We start from the raw sequence: 15251 nt of genomic DNA, 5'->3' as shown, positions 1-15251 counted from the left end.
CGCACGGCCCTCCCCACCAGAGTTACAGCTGCTGGATCTACACTGACACATCACAGTCACTCAAAACACATGGTTTCCGTCAGGATTCACTCTAGGTGTTGCACTGTGTGTGCGTGAGGACACATTTTCATGACATATACCCGTCATCATAGCACCGTGCAGGGTGGCTTCACTGCCCTGAACACCCTGTGTGCTGCGCTCTGCAGGTTCAGCCCTCCCCACCCCCCGAAGCCTCTGGCGACCACTGATCTTTCTGTCTCCATAGTTTTGCCTCTCCCAGAATGTTGCCCAGTGAGAATCACTAGCATGTAGCCTTTTCAGACTGGTTTCTTTCACTTGGCATTCAAGGCTCCTCCATGTCTTCTCATGGCTTGATATCTTTTCTTTTTGGCGCTGAATAATATTCTGGTGTCTGCATGGGCCACACGTTTGTTTATCTGTTCACCTGTGGAAGGGCACGCTGGTTGCTCCCAAGTCTGGGCAGTTACAAATAAAGCTGGTATGAACGTTCGTATACAGGTTTTTGTGTGGCTGATCCTAAGTTTTCAGCTCCTTTGGGTAAGTACCGAGGAGTGCAGGTGTTGGATCGCACGAATACGATGGCGGCAGGGCTATGCTCAGCTTTGTGAGAAGCCACCAGACTGTCTTCGAAGGTGGCTGTGCATCATTTTGCATCCCCCCCCGCCCCCGGCCCCCGCCCGGCAGTGAGTCAGAGGTCCTGTTGCTGCACATCCTTGTGGGCCGTCGGAGTTCTGGAACCAGGCCGTCCGCCTAGGGGATGTCCTGGGATCTCATTGCTGCTTTCGTTTGTATTTCTCTGCATCTCCCTGGTAACAGGTGATGTGGAGCCTCTTTTCATATTCTTATTTGTCATCTGTGTGTCTTCTTTAGGGAGGTGTCTCTTTAGGTCTTTGGCTTATTAGTTCACATCTTTTAACTAGTTTGACTTGAGTCATTTAGGGTTTCCTGTTCTGGCACGGTTGTGGGGGTGGGGAGCCACTCACAGCCGCTCGTGGAGTTTGAGCACAGAGCTCCAGTTTACAGCCACAGGGAAGACTTGAGGGTTAGGTTGAGTGGGGTGAATGTTCTATTTGAAAATGTCAAAATACTTCAGACGTGTATGAATACACCTACGCAGACAATACTCCCAAACACGTACTACTGAGTATTAAAAATTTCACAGGTATTAAGTGAATCATCGCAGCAACTCTATGAAGTACATTGCATCCCCGTTTTACGGATACATAGAGGCTTGGGGAGGTTAAGAAGTTTGCCCAGCATTCTTTCTAGTTGATGGATGGCAGAACCAGACATTGAATCTAAGTCTTCTCTGGTGGGGACTACGTTTTTCTTTGTTCTCGGCCCTTTAAGTGGTGGTAAAATGTCCTCCCGTGCCAGTAGGCCAGACCCATGTCACGGTGCCTTGGCTGGATCGCATGACACAAGCAGGGAACTCATGGTTGCCGGATGGTCCACTGAACAGCACAGGTGCTTTGCTGTTCCTGGGGTGAGAGAGGCTGTGTGTGTGTGCACGTGTGTGCGTCTGGCTTTGCAAGGTGGTAGCGACGGTTGTGTACCCCAGAATAAAGTGTCACTGATCACCGTATTCAGCAGGGCGTAAGCTAGTCTTGTGTTTGTTTTTTTTTTAATCTTTGGGGTTTTTTGTTTGTTTTCTTCTTTTTTAAAAACAGCCTGCTGTATACGTATCAGTTACCTGGGAATGAAACTGCCTTCGGCCAACTTGATGTGTTCGTTCTTTGGTGAAACACAAGTGGGTCCTGGTCCCGCAGCCTGTCTGTGGCTAATGTCCCTAGAGCAGAGATGGTCCTGCTCAGGGGTTCCGTTGCATTAAAGCCAGTGTGGCGTTTCCAGGATTACTCTGTATATTTCATGAAGATTCTCTGGCGCGTCGATGGAGGGCTTTTAAAGACCATGAGCAGGGCGCCTGGGTGGCTCAGTTGGTTAAGCGTCCAACTCTGGCTCAGGTCATGATCTCACGGTTCCTGGGTTTGAGCCCCGTGTCAGGCTCTGTATTGACAGCTCCAAGCCTGGAGCCTGCTTCGGATTCTGTGTCTCCCTCTCTCTCTGCCCCTCCCCTGCTCATGCTATCACTCTCTCTCTCTCAGAAATAAATAAAACATAAAAAAAAAAAAGACCGTGTGCTTGGTCTGGGTGGAGCGGGTTTAGGACGAGCATCGGGTGGGGCCTCTGATCGGTGGGCCGGCTCCTCTGGGTGTCCTGCCTTCTCGGGGTGCACGCGGTGGTCTCGCCCGTCTGCCTGGGTTGCCTCTCTCCCCTTTCTTGTTGCGCCTCCTGTGCTGTAGCCCCTGGGTGCTGATTACTTTCACCTCACCCCCACCGGGTCCTGCCACCTCCGTCCTCAGGCCTGTATTTAGGAGGGCCGGCTGTGGCGGCTCCTGGTAAATGTGCAGCCTGAACATCACATGAGGTGAGAGTACCGTGAAATGCATGGCACAGGCTTTGTCCTCCTGGGTCCCCGTGGCGGCAGTGACCCCCGTTGGCTGGCTGGCCGTCTACCCTGCAGCTGGAGCGACCTCTTGACTGTACACGCCCTGGGGCTCCGTCTCCTTTGCAGGGAGGGGCCTGGTGCCTGGGGATATGTCCCAAGCTTTCGTTGAATTGACCGAAGCACTTTAACCTTGGTGTGTACCTTGCCACTTGTTCTTGGCCCGGCTTTGTCCCTGGCTGGGAGCTTGTCAGAGGAACCTGGCCTGGTGACATTACCTGACTTGTATGTCCAAGTGACAGCAAAGGAGAAAGCCTGACTTGCTATTCAAGCGTGCTCCCTCGCAGGGCTGATCAGGAGGTCACACGTCGGCATCTCCCATGGTCTGTTGAATTGGAAAAGGAAAGCCATGGGGTGGGAGAGGGGGGCCTCACTTTGAGTTGTGGGTGGAACTCTGGCCTGCTTCCAACTTGGAGTATGTTCTGGATGCCTCCGTGTGAGATTGTGCTGTCACGGAGCCGTCCCTCTCTCTCTAGGAGATGTGTTGGAGGGCCCATCACTATCCTGCTTGGAGTTAGAGTACCCTGGGCAAGCTGAAACTGCACGAGTGCTTTTCTAAAGGGCATTTTAGGGGCACTCGGGTCGCTCAGTTGGTTGAGTGTCTGACTCTTGATTTGGGCTCCGGTCATGATCTCTCAGTCCGTGGGATCAGTCCCTGCATCAGGCTCTGTGCTGGCAACGTGGAGCCTGCTTGGGATTCTCTCCCCCCACCCTGCCGCCTCTCTGCTCTTCCCCCTGCTCACACACACTCTCCCTCTCTCTCCCTCCCTCTCTCTCAAAATAAAGAAACTTAATAATAAAAGGAGGTTTCGGTGCTTCTGTTGGCAAAATAATGTAGACGCTTCTGTTCTCTTTTCACAGAGTGACCAGCAGCTGGACTGTGCCTTGGACTTGATGAGGCGCCTGCCTCCACAGCAAATCGAGAAAAACCTCAGCGACCTGATCGACCTGGTATGAGCTCTGTTCGTATGGCTTCAATGGGGCTGTGGCTCGGAGTTGGTTGTGTTTGCCTCCCTGTAGCCGTGCGGCATTCAAAACACAGAAGAACCCTCCCACCCACTGAGCCCCGGGGCTCCCCCATGCGGCTGTCTCCGAATCAGCTGCGTTCCTAGGGCCCAAGATAGGAGTTCTGAGGCCGGTCACGGGCTCTCTCCTTGCCCCACCTGCATGTGTGCAGTTTCTGGAAGCTTCCATTTCAGCACAGGGAGGAAGAGGCCATACACGCCCGACAGGCATTCAGCTGTGCCCGGAGCTAGGCTTCCTTTGTTTCTTGGCTGTTGTGGAAGTTTCTGCAGACAAGGCAGTGCAGAATCTACCCTGTAAAATAGGTGAGGGCTTCCCTTCCACGTTGGAATGGTGTAAAACACAGAGATCGGCTTTCAGAGATCTCATCACATCTATTTTTTAAATGTTTCTCTTTTTTTTTTCCTCTTTTTTTTTTTTTTAATTCAGAATGATTGGTCTCAAAATGCTGCCTCAGATTAACTGGCACCAGAATATGATTTTTAAAAGCCTATAAAACCATGGGAAACACTGAAAAGAAGTCAAATAAACTAGAATCAGGCCCCAAGAGGCCAACTGAGCTGCTAGCTTATTTGGCCAGTATGTTGTGGCTCCAGCCCTGGGACCTGGGCCCCTGAGTCCAGTCCTCTGGCATGCTCACGGCACCCATGTCTTCTTGGATGCATTCATCAGCCGCCGACCGCGGCTCCTCGATGAGGTGCCTTTTACTGCCGTGGCGTGAAAACATGTCCACACGCTCTAGTGATACTGAATCCTGTCGTACGCATTCAGAGCCATTGTACTAGCAGGGCCTTTCCACAGGAGACTCGTGCCAGCCACAAGGAGGGCTTCCCAGCAGTCTGTGGGCCCGTACTCGCGGCCGTCTGTGTATTCACGGGCACCTGGAGCCCCAGCTGGGAAGCGGCTGTGTGAGACGGTCGGCCCAGTGGGGAGCTGGGAACCCGCTAGCTTGTCCGGGTGACAGTTCTGCACGTAAGAAGGCGAAGGTTTCTGGAGGCAAACGGCCATGACGAGAAAGACCGCGATGGGTACTTGCAGTGCAAGGGAGGAAGGTGGATTTCAAGGCGCGATGGGTCGTGGCTGGCACGGAGGCATGGTGGGGGAGAGTGAAAGAGGAGAGGGGTGAATCGCAAGGCAAATGAGCCTCCAAGTGTGCAGAATGAAGTCAGAGCCCGGAGCCCGGGAGGTGCCCACAGCCTGTGGGGGCAGAGTATCCTCAAAGGGGTTGGTGGGCAAGGCCCCCTCTGAAGAGGCAGAGGCCGCTTCCCCCCCACCCTGTGGGAGGATGATCCTCTGTTACTTGTTTTCAGGTTTTCCAGGAGAAGCCATACATTTAGAGTTTGATGTGAAACCTCCTGATTTTCCAGCTTTGACCCAGACATTGGATTGGTTAGACCCGGTTTCATCTAGAATCTGGGCGTGAGGATGTGCAGTGAGAGGTGGGGGTCGGAGCAGGTGAGGTGGGGGGTGTGGAGAGAAAGCAGTCTGCGTTGGGAAAGGGTAAGACACAGAGTTGGGTGGTCCAGCGGGGTCCTTGAAGGTCAGAAGGAGGGCTTGCACGCGAGGCGGTGGTTACGGACCATGCTGTGCCGAGCGGTTCACTCATCCCTAGCCCTATAACGTAGCCATCCAGGGAGTGCTGTACTGCTTTGCGTTTTTCCTGGCTGGAGATTTTTGCTGCTTTTTCCTTGTGGCGAGGTGGACAGAGGCTAAAGGTGTGATCGGATCCCTCACGGGGTCCGTGGCGAAGGCCTCTTTGTCTTTAAACGCAACACGAAAGCGTGTGTGGTTGAGTTTAAATTTAGTGTGCCAATTTAGCGACCACCATATTTTAGAAATCAACTGGACGTAGAAGAAACCACGAGCCGGGTTTTCTCAGTAGACTGTTTTCTTCTTACGGCAACCGCAGTGTTTGGCCGCCGTGTGTTTTCTGCGCGATCCCCTCACCGCTCTCCATTCTGGAGATGTGCACAGAGCTGCTTTGACGGGCACTGGGTCAGCTGCTTCCCTTGCTGGGTCTGGCGCTTGCACTTGGGCTCAGCGGGAGTATCGCAGCACCGATGGTGAGTGAAGGAGAGCCGTGTCTCACCTCAGCCACAAAGCGGGTGCAAGAGTGCTTGGGCCCATGCTGAAGCACCACACTGCCCTATCCCTGATCGGTGACGTGCTGTGTGGCCTCCTGTGGGTTACTCTGTTTCCACCCTTCTAACTTTGTCTTCTGTGGAACATGGCTGGAGAGGGGCTGGAGACAGATGTGGGTGGCGGGTTCAACAGCTAACAGGCGAATACTGCTACGGGCCCAGGACTGGGCTGGGTGCCTCGGCACGTTATTGTTCCATCTGACTTTCCCAGTCCCCCTTGAAATGTACATAGGACCACTTCACCTCTTTTGGGTGCCTTAGACTTGGTGAGGAAGAAGCCGGGGTGGTGGTGTGGCTAAGTAGCACCAGGAGTCCCGACTCCTCCGGGGGGATCACTACCTTCTGGTGAATCACCCACCCCCGGAGCAGCAGATTAAATATGGTACATCTTCCTAATGTGTCGTCTTACCTGTTGAGGGGAAAAGGGGTTAAATAATTCATTAGCAATTAAAATATTAAAACGTATGTTTTATGGAGAGTAATTTAGAATTCCTGTAATTCAGGGACATCTGGGTGGCTCTGTCGGTTGAGCATCCCAACTTTGGCTCAGGTCATGATCTCGCGGTTCATGGGTTCGAGCCCTGCATTGGGCTCTGTGCTGAACATTTGTTCAGAGCCTGGAGGCTGCTTCGGATTCTGTGTCTCCCTTTCTCTCTGACCCTACCCTGCTTGCTCGCGCTCTCTCTCTCTCTCTCTCTCTCTCTCTCTCAAAAATAAAGATTAAAAAAAAATTCATATCATTGAAAATAAGAGCAGCAGCAGCGAGAGGCTTGAAAGACATTCCTTCTTAGAGCCAGGCCACGTGGGGTCAGCACTTCACTTTTGACCAGGGCTTCATGGGGAGGCTGCAGGGGCGCCAGCTGCCCCTTGCAGGTTGTGTGGAGGCCAGCCTCGGCCCCATCTGCCTCCTAAGGCTGAGCTGGAGGCCATAATAGATTCCCATCACTCAGCATGGGCTGGGGAATCTGTGTGCTCATTCATTTTTTAATTTGAAGTATGATGAATCTCAGAAAGGAAATGGAGCATGACTCTTCGCCGAATTAGGATCTGGTAAAGCACACCTCGTTAAAACTATACTGACACGCTTCAGAGGCCCCTGTTTGATTAATGGCCTCGTGTCAAGGTCCTTGCTATGCACCGTAGTGTGTAAGGGGCATTTGGGCCCATTTTGTACAGGATCCTGTGACCAGTCCTAGAAATTCCTTCTTTTAATGTTTGTCTTTCATTGCTGCCATTTTTCTTCTCTTTGCCCTGGGAATGACAGGGTTTGCTTCTTTTTTTTTTTTTTCTTTTTGGCGTTTTTTTTTTCTTTTTAACTGGGTCTGCAGTATTCTTTTCATTCTTGTAAGAGGTGGTCCATGCCAAGTGTACCGCTGTGCCTCTGAAGTTCCCAGAGCTGTAATTTCAGAAAACTCACCCCACCACGGGTCCGTCTAGAAGCAGTGTACCCAAGGCCTTTGTCTCACATACTCTGGGATCAGTCCGATGTTTTTCCATGTAGCGAACGCACTGCTTGGTGCAAATTGCAGTCATTCCTGCCATGCTCACCTGCCCCAAATAATGAAGGGATGGTAGTTGTTTTCAAGAGCAGTCTCCAATTTTAAGACTGCCAAAAATGTTAGGATTTGCCAGCATTCTCCACGAAGGGAATGGCCGCGCTTAGATGTTGGAGCCAGAGGACCGGAGGGGAATTTATCCGGTCCACCAGCGGTCCGGTTACAGAGTGGTATTAAAGAGAAATGTGGCGTGTGCTTGGCAGCGGGGCCGGGCGCAGCCGATGTATCCTGCCCACTGAGCTTTCTTTTTTCTTTCTTTCCAGCGTCTGAGCGTTTGCTGCCTCGGGATTATGGTGCATGCTGGGATTGGTGGGAAATGACCTCCCTTTGCAGATGGCCAAAACATCATTTTATCACACATTAATCCCGTCGTACTAGAGTGAAGCCAGCCGAGATCTTTCGTTAAGCCATTTCAGAAATACCCACTTCATCCGTGTGGGCCGAGAATCATATGACGTTTAGATGCTCCCTTGGCTCCCTAAAGTTTGACCTTCTATGGCTTTCCTCTGCCATACACTGGCAGCTCTAGCCGAAACTTGGCTGGGTGTATTTTGAGCCCTGAGCTGAGGAAGGAGTTTGTTTCTGCAAACTGGCACCCAGCAGGCCATCCGTCCTTTGCCCTCTTTAAGAGCAGACCAAAAATAGCCCTAAATCTGTTTAACCAGGCAGGAGACTATTTGCCTACAAATGTTAGTTGTTTAATTTTTCATTCCTTCTCTCTTTTGTGCTGTAGCCACCCACGGGTCCAGCTCATGGGTGTCCCCAGACCTAACTCAGGCCAGGGGGAGGTCATCAGCTGGGAAAGCCCCCAAGCCACCCTGGCCAGGCCCGTGGGCTCGAGGTGGGAAGAGGCGTCCGTTCTGATGCCTCTTCCAGCGAGCTGAGAACACAGTTGGTCTCCCTCTTTGTAGCAGCCAGAATCGCCCTCCAGAAATAGACAGGGCCAGCTGGGTGCAGGGCCTGCCCTGTCCTGCCCGCCTCAGCAGGCCCTGGGCCTTGAGTGGCTTGCAGAGAGCGTCTGCCTCTCGGCAGCGTGAAGGCTGCCGGGAGCGTGTGGTTCTTCGCACCCAGTGGGTCAGAAGGCTGGGGTGCACAGCAGGTGGATGAGTAAGTGGGAACCTCCGGCTTTAAGTCTCCCAAGTCCCTTGCTCTCTGTGAGGCAGCCAGGGGAGCCATGCTCTCAGATGTCTGTGATTGCTGAAATTAAGGCAAATATTATATTTAATCGTTCATTAATATTATTATTATGTCTCATTTTAACAGGCATTGTTAATTCAAGTTTCAGTCTTGTTTCTGAGAGACAGAGTGTGAGCAGGGGAGGGGCAGAGAGAGAGGGACACACAGAATCTGAAGCAGGCTCCAGGCTCTGAGCAAACATTCAGCACAGAGCCTGATGCGGGGCTCGAACCCACGAACTGTGAGATCATGACCTGGGCCAAAGTCGGACGCTTAACCAACTGAACCACCCAGGTGCCCCCAATTTTCAGTCTTTAATAATTAGCAGAACCAATGAGCTCTGGAAATTCTTTTCCCAGTGGTGGGTCTGTGAAATGAAACACCAAACTCCACTCTGTCTCCAGGTAATGAAGACACACTGGCCTGGGGACCAAGGGATTTGCAGGCCAAGGTGATTCAGCTTGTCTGACCGCAGGAGTAAACAGGCTTATATGTTCTTCCTGCCTGACTTGCCCCTTATTGTTGCCATTGAAAACCCATCTCCCACCAGCACTTTTCCCTCCTCTGTTTCAGAGGCTACATTTAAAATGATTTCTTTCAAAAAAAAAAAAGGGGGGGGGGCGCCTTAGTGGCTTAGTCGGCTAATCGTCCGACTTTCGCTTAGGTCATGATCTCGCGGTTCGTGGGTTTGAGCCCCGCATCGGGCTCTGTGCTGACTGCCAGCTCAGAGCCTGGAGCCTGTTTCAGAGTCTGTGACTCCCTCTCTCTCTGACCCTCNCGGTTCGTGGGTTTGAGCCCCGCCTCAGGCTCTGTGCTGACTGCCAGCTCAGAGCCTGGAGCCTGTTTCAGAGTCTGTGACTCCCTCTCTCTCTGACCCTCCCCTGCTCACGTTGTCTCTCTCTCTCTCTCTCTCTCCCCCCTAGGAAAAAAAAAAATTAAAAAAAAAAGTCCTTTCTAAAGCGGTCTTCGCTTAAGTGGGTGAAAAGTTAATGGGGTACCTCCTCTGAGTCAGGCACTGTGCTCAGACCTGGGAAGAAATGCAGCCTTTATTCCTTGTGGCTCCCTTTCCACAGGAGAAAACACCAGGATCCTTAAACTTGACCCCTCATGAGAATGACCTTGGCTGGGTTCTCTCAGCCCATTGGTCTGAACCGGTTAATCTGCTCTGAGGAGGGCTATCAAGAGCTGCAGAACAAGGTTATTCTTCCTACGAGAATGTAATAACATCTACTGTGTGTCACATACCTTCCAGGGGCTGAGGGGACAGGACGAAAGGCCTAGTTCCGTAGAGCTGGCATTTAGTGGAGAATTGAGGGAGGACTTCCGGAACAAGGAAGACTTTGGCCGTGGCCAGCTTGACACTATGTGTCTACCAGGCGGACACTCAGCCAGTGCGCCAGTTGTCTTTACTTTTGAGCAGAGGTAGTCCTGTCCCCTTGGTGCTTATGCCTCCGGGCATGGAGTGTGCTCTCTCCCCTGGCTGTCTGCTGATTGCCTCACACCGGGCCTGTCCCTCTTCCTCAACCCCCCCCCCCCCCCAGCATTCCTGACAGTGGAGCAGATCCACCTCCTTGGAGCTTGAGGGGCAGATCCCAAAGTGGCTGCCTGGAGCAGAGAATTTCATGTTTCTTCTCTTTAAATAATTACATTCTGATCCACGTCATGCCCACAAGTAAGACGTTTTAATATAAAAAGAATGCCTGCTGTACCAAAGCTTTAAGTCAAGTTGAGGCGTGGGGGAAGTTGGCCTTCTCCTGCCTGGGGCTTTGTGCGTGGGCCTCCCAGCTGGTCACAGGCTTCCCCCTACTGGGCACCGAGGAGCTGAGCTGGAGCTAAAGGGTCCCCCCTGCGACACACCACTGACACATGGGGCCGGGTGGCTTGGGAGCCCTAGGCCGGACCCTGTTCTCTGGTCCCTAGGGAGGTTCCCTGGGGGTTTATGTCAGGGTTGTGGGAGCTGGGCTTCTACTCTCCCACGTGTCATAGGGTCTGCCGGGAAGTTTTCTCTCCGAGGCCGGATGTTGTCTCTGGAGCCCGAGCAGGGGAGTGGATCGAATAATTGGTAATTATGCCAAAGCCCCTGCACAGCCTCTGTTGCGCTGATGTTTCTGAGCTTATCCTGAGCGTCCCTACAGGCGACACTGAGCTGTAGTTCTATTTTACAAGGGGAAAAGCATTCCAGCCGAGGGCCTCCAGCAGTATTTTAATGAACTCCATTCCTTGGAAAGTTGTGGTGAGCCTTTTCATGCAAGCGTTTTTTGCTCTTTGAATGGACTGCAGCTGTGGGGACTGAAAAAAAAAATTGCAGGGGAGGGGAGCAAGCGGCCCCTGGACCAAGGTGCTGAACGGGTCCTTGGCCCCGACCCAGGGCCGCCTCTCCACATGGACCTGCTGCTGAGGCCAGGACCCTGCCACCTGATGGTGCAGCCTCTGATGTGTATCAAGGTGGCAGCTAGGCAGCCGTGTAAACCAGGCCAGAATGGCATGATTGGCTTGGAAAGGGAAATGGGGCTCCCTGGGGTGTCCTCACCTGACCCGCCGGGGAAGGTATTTGAAATTCTGATGAGTTCTGTTACATGGAGAATAACGGCCCCTCGTTCCAGTTAAGAATGAGATGGATTGCCTCCTGCACAAGAAGTCCAGACGAGTAAAACTCAAAGCCAAGGGAATGAAGAAGAGTCCGGGGGCCACATGTGTTCCCTGAGGAGCCAAGACTGTTTCCAGGAGGCTGTGACGATGTGTCCACTGGTCCTGAGCAGTTCCAGAGCATAGAGCAGTCACGGGAGATGACTGAGGGTGGCTGGGGGCTTGGAATCCTCCAAAGCTAGGTCACTGGAAAGCTGTCTCCTGCCATCATTAATGCCAACCAGCCAGTTCACTTGGGTGATTTTTTTCAGAGGAAATTATAAATGAAGATTATATTATTCGTTGGGGCTCAGATTTAGGGTTTGACTCTACTCTCCTTTTTCTTCATTCTTCCTAATGTTGTTCCAGTGAATGTCATGGAAACACGGCTCTAAGGAGGCCCATGAGACGTCAGAAACACTCCTGTGGGTGGGCCACGTTATTAACACGTTTGACCTGTCGCCCCATCTCATCTTCTCTGCCCCTCTGTGAAGAGCACGGGCACAGCCCCTTCTGGGGGTGAGGACAGCGAGGGTGTCCTGTCCCGCACCTGGGGTGCAGCCCAGGGGAAGGTCCGACTCGGTGCTGTCCACTGAATTACGGTCTGAAAAACAAAAACATGACAGTTTGGCACTTTCCATATGCCCTGCTGAAATAAATCCTCTTTTAAGGTGAAACCATAAAAGAAGTTCATGCGGACAGGCCGGTGGCCATGGAACTTATAAGACTGAAGGGGAAGCCTTCCTAGACTTCTTCCTGCCCCTTCTGGCTTGAAGCTGCTTTGGAGCTTGAAGTGCGTAGACCCGCCTGATTCCTACTGGGCCTGGACTCCATTGGAGCAGTGGTGTCAGCCCTCGGCTGTTGTCCCCCGACGCACGCACACACTCACACTCACACCCACACCGTGTGTGTGCTTGTGCAGGGGTGCTCTTTAAAACGTTCTGCCCAAACACACGTAGCAGTCCGTTAATAAAGCAAATGTAAACATTTTAGGCAAAGCAAAGCTGCTGCATTGTAAGACCTAAAGGAGGGGTCAGGAGAGTGAATGGCCAAGGTCAGCACACAACCCAGCGGAGGCCGGTCGGGCCATATGAGGCCGGGCGCTGGGAGGACTAGAGCCCAGTGGTGGCAACAGAACCTCTCCGGTGAGGCGCCGTGCGTGAAGCCCGCACAGAGCTCAGAACCGAGGGCAGAGGCGAGCGGGGTCGACTGCTCGGCTACAGGCCGAGTCATGCATGCGTTGAGGATATATTACAGGTCACGTTCATGTTTCCCTGTGAGAAGACACTTAATTATTCGGTCGAGTAGCTGAAACAACTGAAAATCTGAAGGAAAACCAGCTGAATCTCTCTTGCCAAGCACGTGTTCCTCCTCCTCATGACTAACGTGAAATGGATGTGTGAGAACCAGAGGGGCGCCTGGGGGGCTCCGTCGGCTGAGCGCCCGGCTTCGGCTCAGGTCATGATCTCGTGGTTCGTGAGTTCGAGCCCCACGTCAGGCTCTGTGCTGACAGCTCAGAGCCTGGAGCCTGCTTCGGATTCTGTGTCTCCCTCTCTCTGCCACTCTCCAGCTCGTACTCTGTCTCGCTCTCAAAAGTAAATAAACATTTAAAAGAGAAAAAATATATATGTGTGTGTTAGGTGTAATATATATGGTATTGAGATGGGGGAGGCCTTTACTGAGGCATAGAAACTAATGCCCGAATGACAGCTTTGGTCGTATGCAGTTTTAACTTAAAAGTTGAAACAAAATGAAGCGCAAGAGCAGAGAACAGACTGATTTGCCGCTTATGACAAAGCACGTGCCTCCTTAAATCTTCAGAAGACACCTCCTCAAGTTGTCACTGGTGTCACTGGTCAGAAGCGGCAGCAGGCTTGGGGCAGCTCGTCCAAGGTCACCAGGTGGTAGCGCTGGAGCCAGGCTTTGAACAAGCAGTCTGGTGTGGGGTGCCTGCCGTGTGCTGCGGCCTCCACCAGTAAGTAGAGTGGGAATCCTTTGTTGGGACAGAGGGGCAGGCACACAGAAGGTTCAGGGGGAGAGAGAGAGAGCAGTGCAGACTTCTAATCCACATCCCTTTTGTCCTTCTCAGAGGAATGCAGAATGAAACAGGGTGGGTTGGGAAAGTCTCCTTCACTGATGACCTGGGTTTCTCCTCAGTGGGTTGATTGTATTTCCTCTTGGATACAACCGGTACTTTTCTCCTCATGGTCATGAAATCGGTCAGCTCACCTTGGTTGAGCCTCTTGAGGAACAAAGACCGTGAGCAGTGGGGGAAACACGGAGTACTCTGCCCTCTAAGAGCTTCCCCATCCATGTTGTCCTATTAAAGGTTCTGAGAATTCCTGCAGTTAAAAACCAAAACAAAACATTTCACTTAACCTAGCATTTATCTACCTCACTTTCATGGAATCGACTTTGGAAAACATTGCTTTCCTGGAAAAGTTTGTAACCTGCCTATCAAATGACCTGGATTCTAGACCCTTTTTGACCACATCCTTAAGTGTGATGTTAGCCAAGTTTAAAATGTTTGTATTTTGAATCCCATTCCGTCACCTTCCAGCTTTGCGCCCACAGGCAGGTTGCTTCACTTCCCCGAGTTTCCTCCAACACAGAGGATCAAAGTAAGGAAACCACATCCCTGGGGCAGTTGTGAGGATTTGGGCGGGCGTGTAAAGCACCGCTGTACTTGATAAATGCTAACTGACGCCTCTATTATCCTCACTGGCCTTCCAGGACCCGTTGCTGACTCCGGGGTTCTGCCGGCCCAGGGGCCCCGACACCCAGCCTTCTGTGTTTTCACAGGTGGACAGTCCTGGTCTTGACTTTCACTGGGGTTTTAGAACCCAGCACATGGTCGCAGGGACTTGGCGAGAAGGCCCTCCGCTGAGGTGTTGCAGATGGCCCCGAAGACCATTCCCCTGCCTTCTGTGAGCTCTGATGGTGGGGCTTCCTGAGCAGAACGCAGGGAGACGCCATCATCCTCAACCCCAGAGCCCCCCTGTGGCAGACGGGTTTCATGGCTAGTAAGGACATCTGTCATTCCGCAGAGTGGGGTGATGGTGTGTCCTGCTTCCTGTCCTGGCAGAGGGGCTCCCAGCCTGTGTGGGTCTTCTCCACTCTTCTCCCCTTGCTGTGGCGGGTGCTCTTTTCCCTACTTCGGTTCCCTGAATTCCTAACGCTAAGAGCCCTGCCTTTGGAAGCCGTGCTGGCGGAGCTGACCCAAACGGCCGGGTGGTCTGACAGCCGGGGGGGGGGGGGGGGGGGGGGAGGGGCGGGGCACGACCTCCCTCCGTGTCCAAGGAGCAGCTCGGGCAGCCTCACAGGGCATCTGACCTCATTGCCTTCTCTTCAGCCATCCCAAGGTGCCACCCAACCATCTGGATATCCCCCGGGATAGGCCTCTTATGACCTGAAGGCCCTCAGGACCCCTGTCTGTTGTCCAGCTTCCCTTTCAACTTTTCGGGTCTGCTGATCTCTTGTCCCAGCCTGAACCTGCATCCCTGATCCCCGCCTGGCTGCACCATGCTGCCAGTGTGACCCCCATGCACCCTTTCCCCAGCTTGAGGACCAGCCCCCAAGTCCACGTCTGCAGGTCCTTCACGTCACCCAGCAGTGGGCCTCTGTTCCATGGCCTTTCCCCTTCGGCGTCTCCTGAGTCTGTTGGTCCTGGCCGGGAGGCCACCTGAGCACCTTACCTGCCACTCCCTGCTCATCCCCTGATGCAGAAGATGCCTGTGAGGTGCCACCACCCACGGTGTGGACGCTTGGGGGGGGGAGTGGCTTGCAGCAGCGCCCGTTTACTCTGCACATTTCCTGGGACGCAGAGTGATTATTTAACGATCTCCCTGCCACCTCCCGCACGTACCCTTTGTCAGGCTCCAGAAGCCTGTTTTAGTATGCTTGAAGATCAAACTCTTGGAAGGTTCTGGGTTAGTAAGTTTTAGGGCACCTGTGAGTCTGACACTCGGTACCTGATGTGCCCACTAGGAGCGCCTGGAAACCGAAAGGCCTGGCCGAGCCGAGGTCTTGACCTCACCGTGTCTGAGCTGGGTGACTCGGGGGCCATGGTTTCTTCACCTAAGGGGTGGGTTTTAATGGCGCGGACCTTGAGCACTAGAGGTGTGTGTGAAGCTTCGAGCGCAGGACCTGGCTCAGAGTGAGTAGCTGTCTGCATGGGGCTCTTGCACAAGTTCAGTGCGGCCA

General features: G+C 52.9%; 1 protein-coding gene across 5 annotated transcripts in view; it reads left to right on the top strand.

Annotated features, from left to right (window-relative positions):
* Nucleotides 1–15251, top strand: part of CAPZB (capping actin protein of muscle Z-line subunit beta) — a 131240-nt gene that overhangs the window by 60273 nt on the left and 55716 nt on the right. For all 5 annotated transcript variants that reach the window (XM_039229015.1, XM_039229017.1, XM_039229012.1 and 2 more), the window contains exon 2: nucleotides 3389–3478. In XM_039229015.1, coding sequence (XP_039084946.1) covers nucleotides 3389–3478 — 90 coding nt within the window. The remainder of the gene's footprint in view (nucleotides 1–3388; nucleotides 3479–15251) is intronic.

The sequence above is a fragment of the Hyaena hyaena genome, unplaced genomic scaffold (genome assembly GCF_003009895.1).
Source record: "Hyaena hyaena isolate Hyena2069 unplaced genomic scaffold, ASM300989v1 scaffold_35, whole genome shotgun sequence".
Taxonomy (NCBI): Eukaryota; Metazoa; Chordata; class Mammalia; order Carnivora; family Hyaenidae; genus Hyaena; species Hyaena hyaena.
Note: the sequence above shows the minus strand (reverse complement) of the source record. Positions and strands in the feature narration are given on the sequence as shown.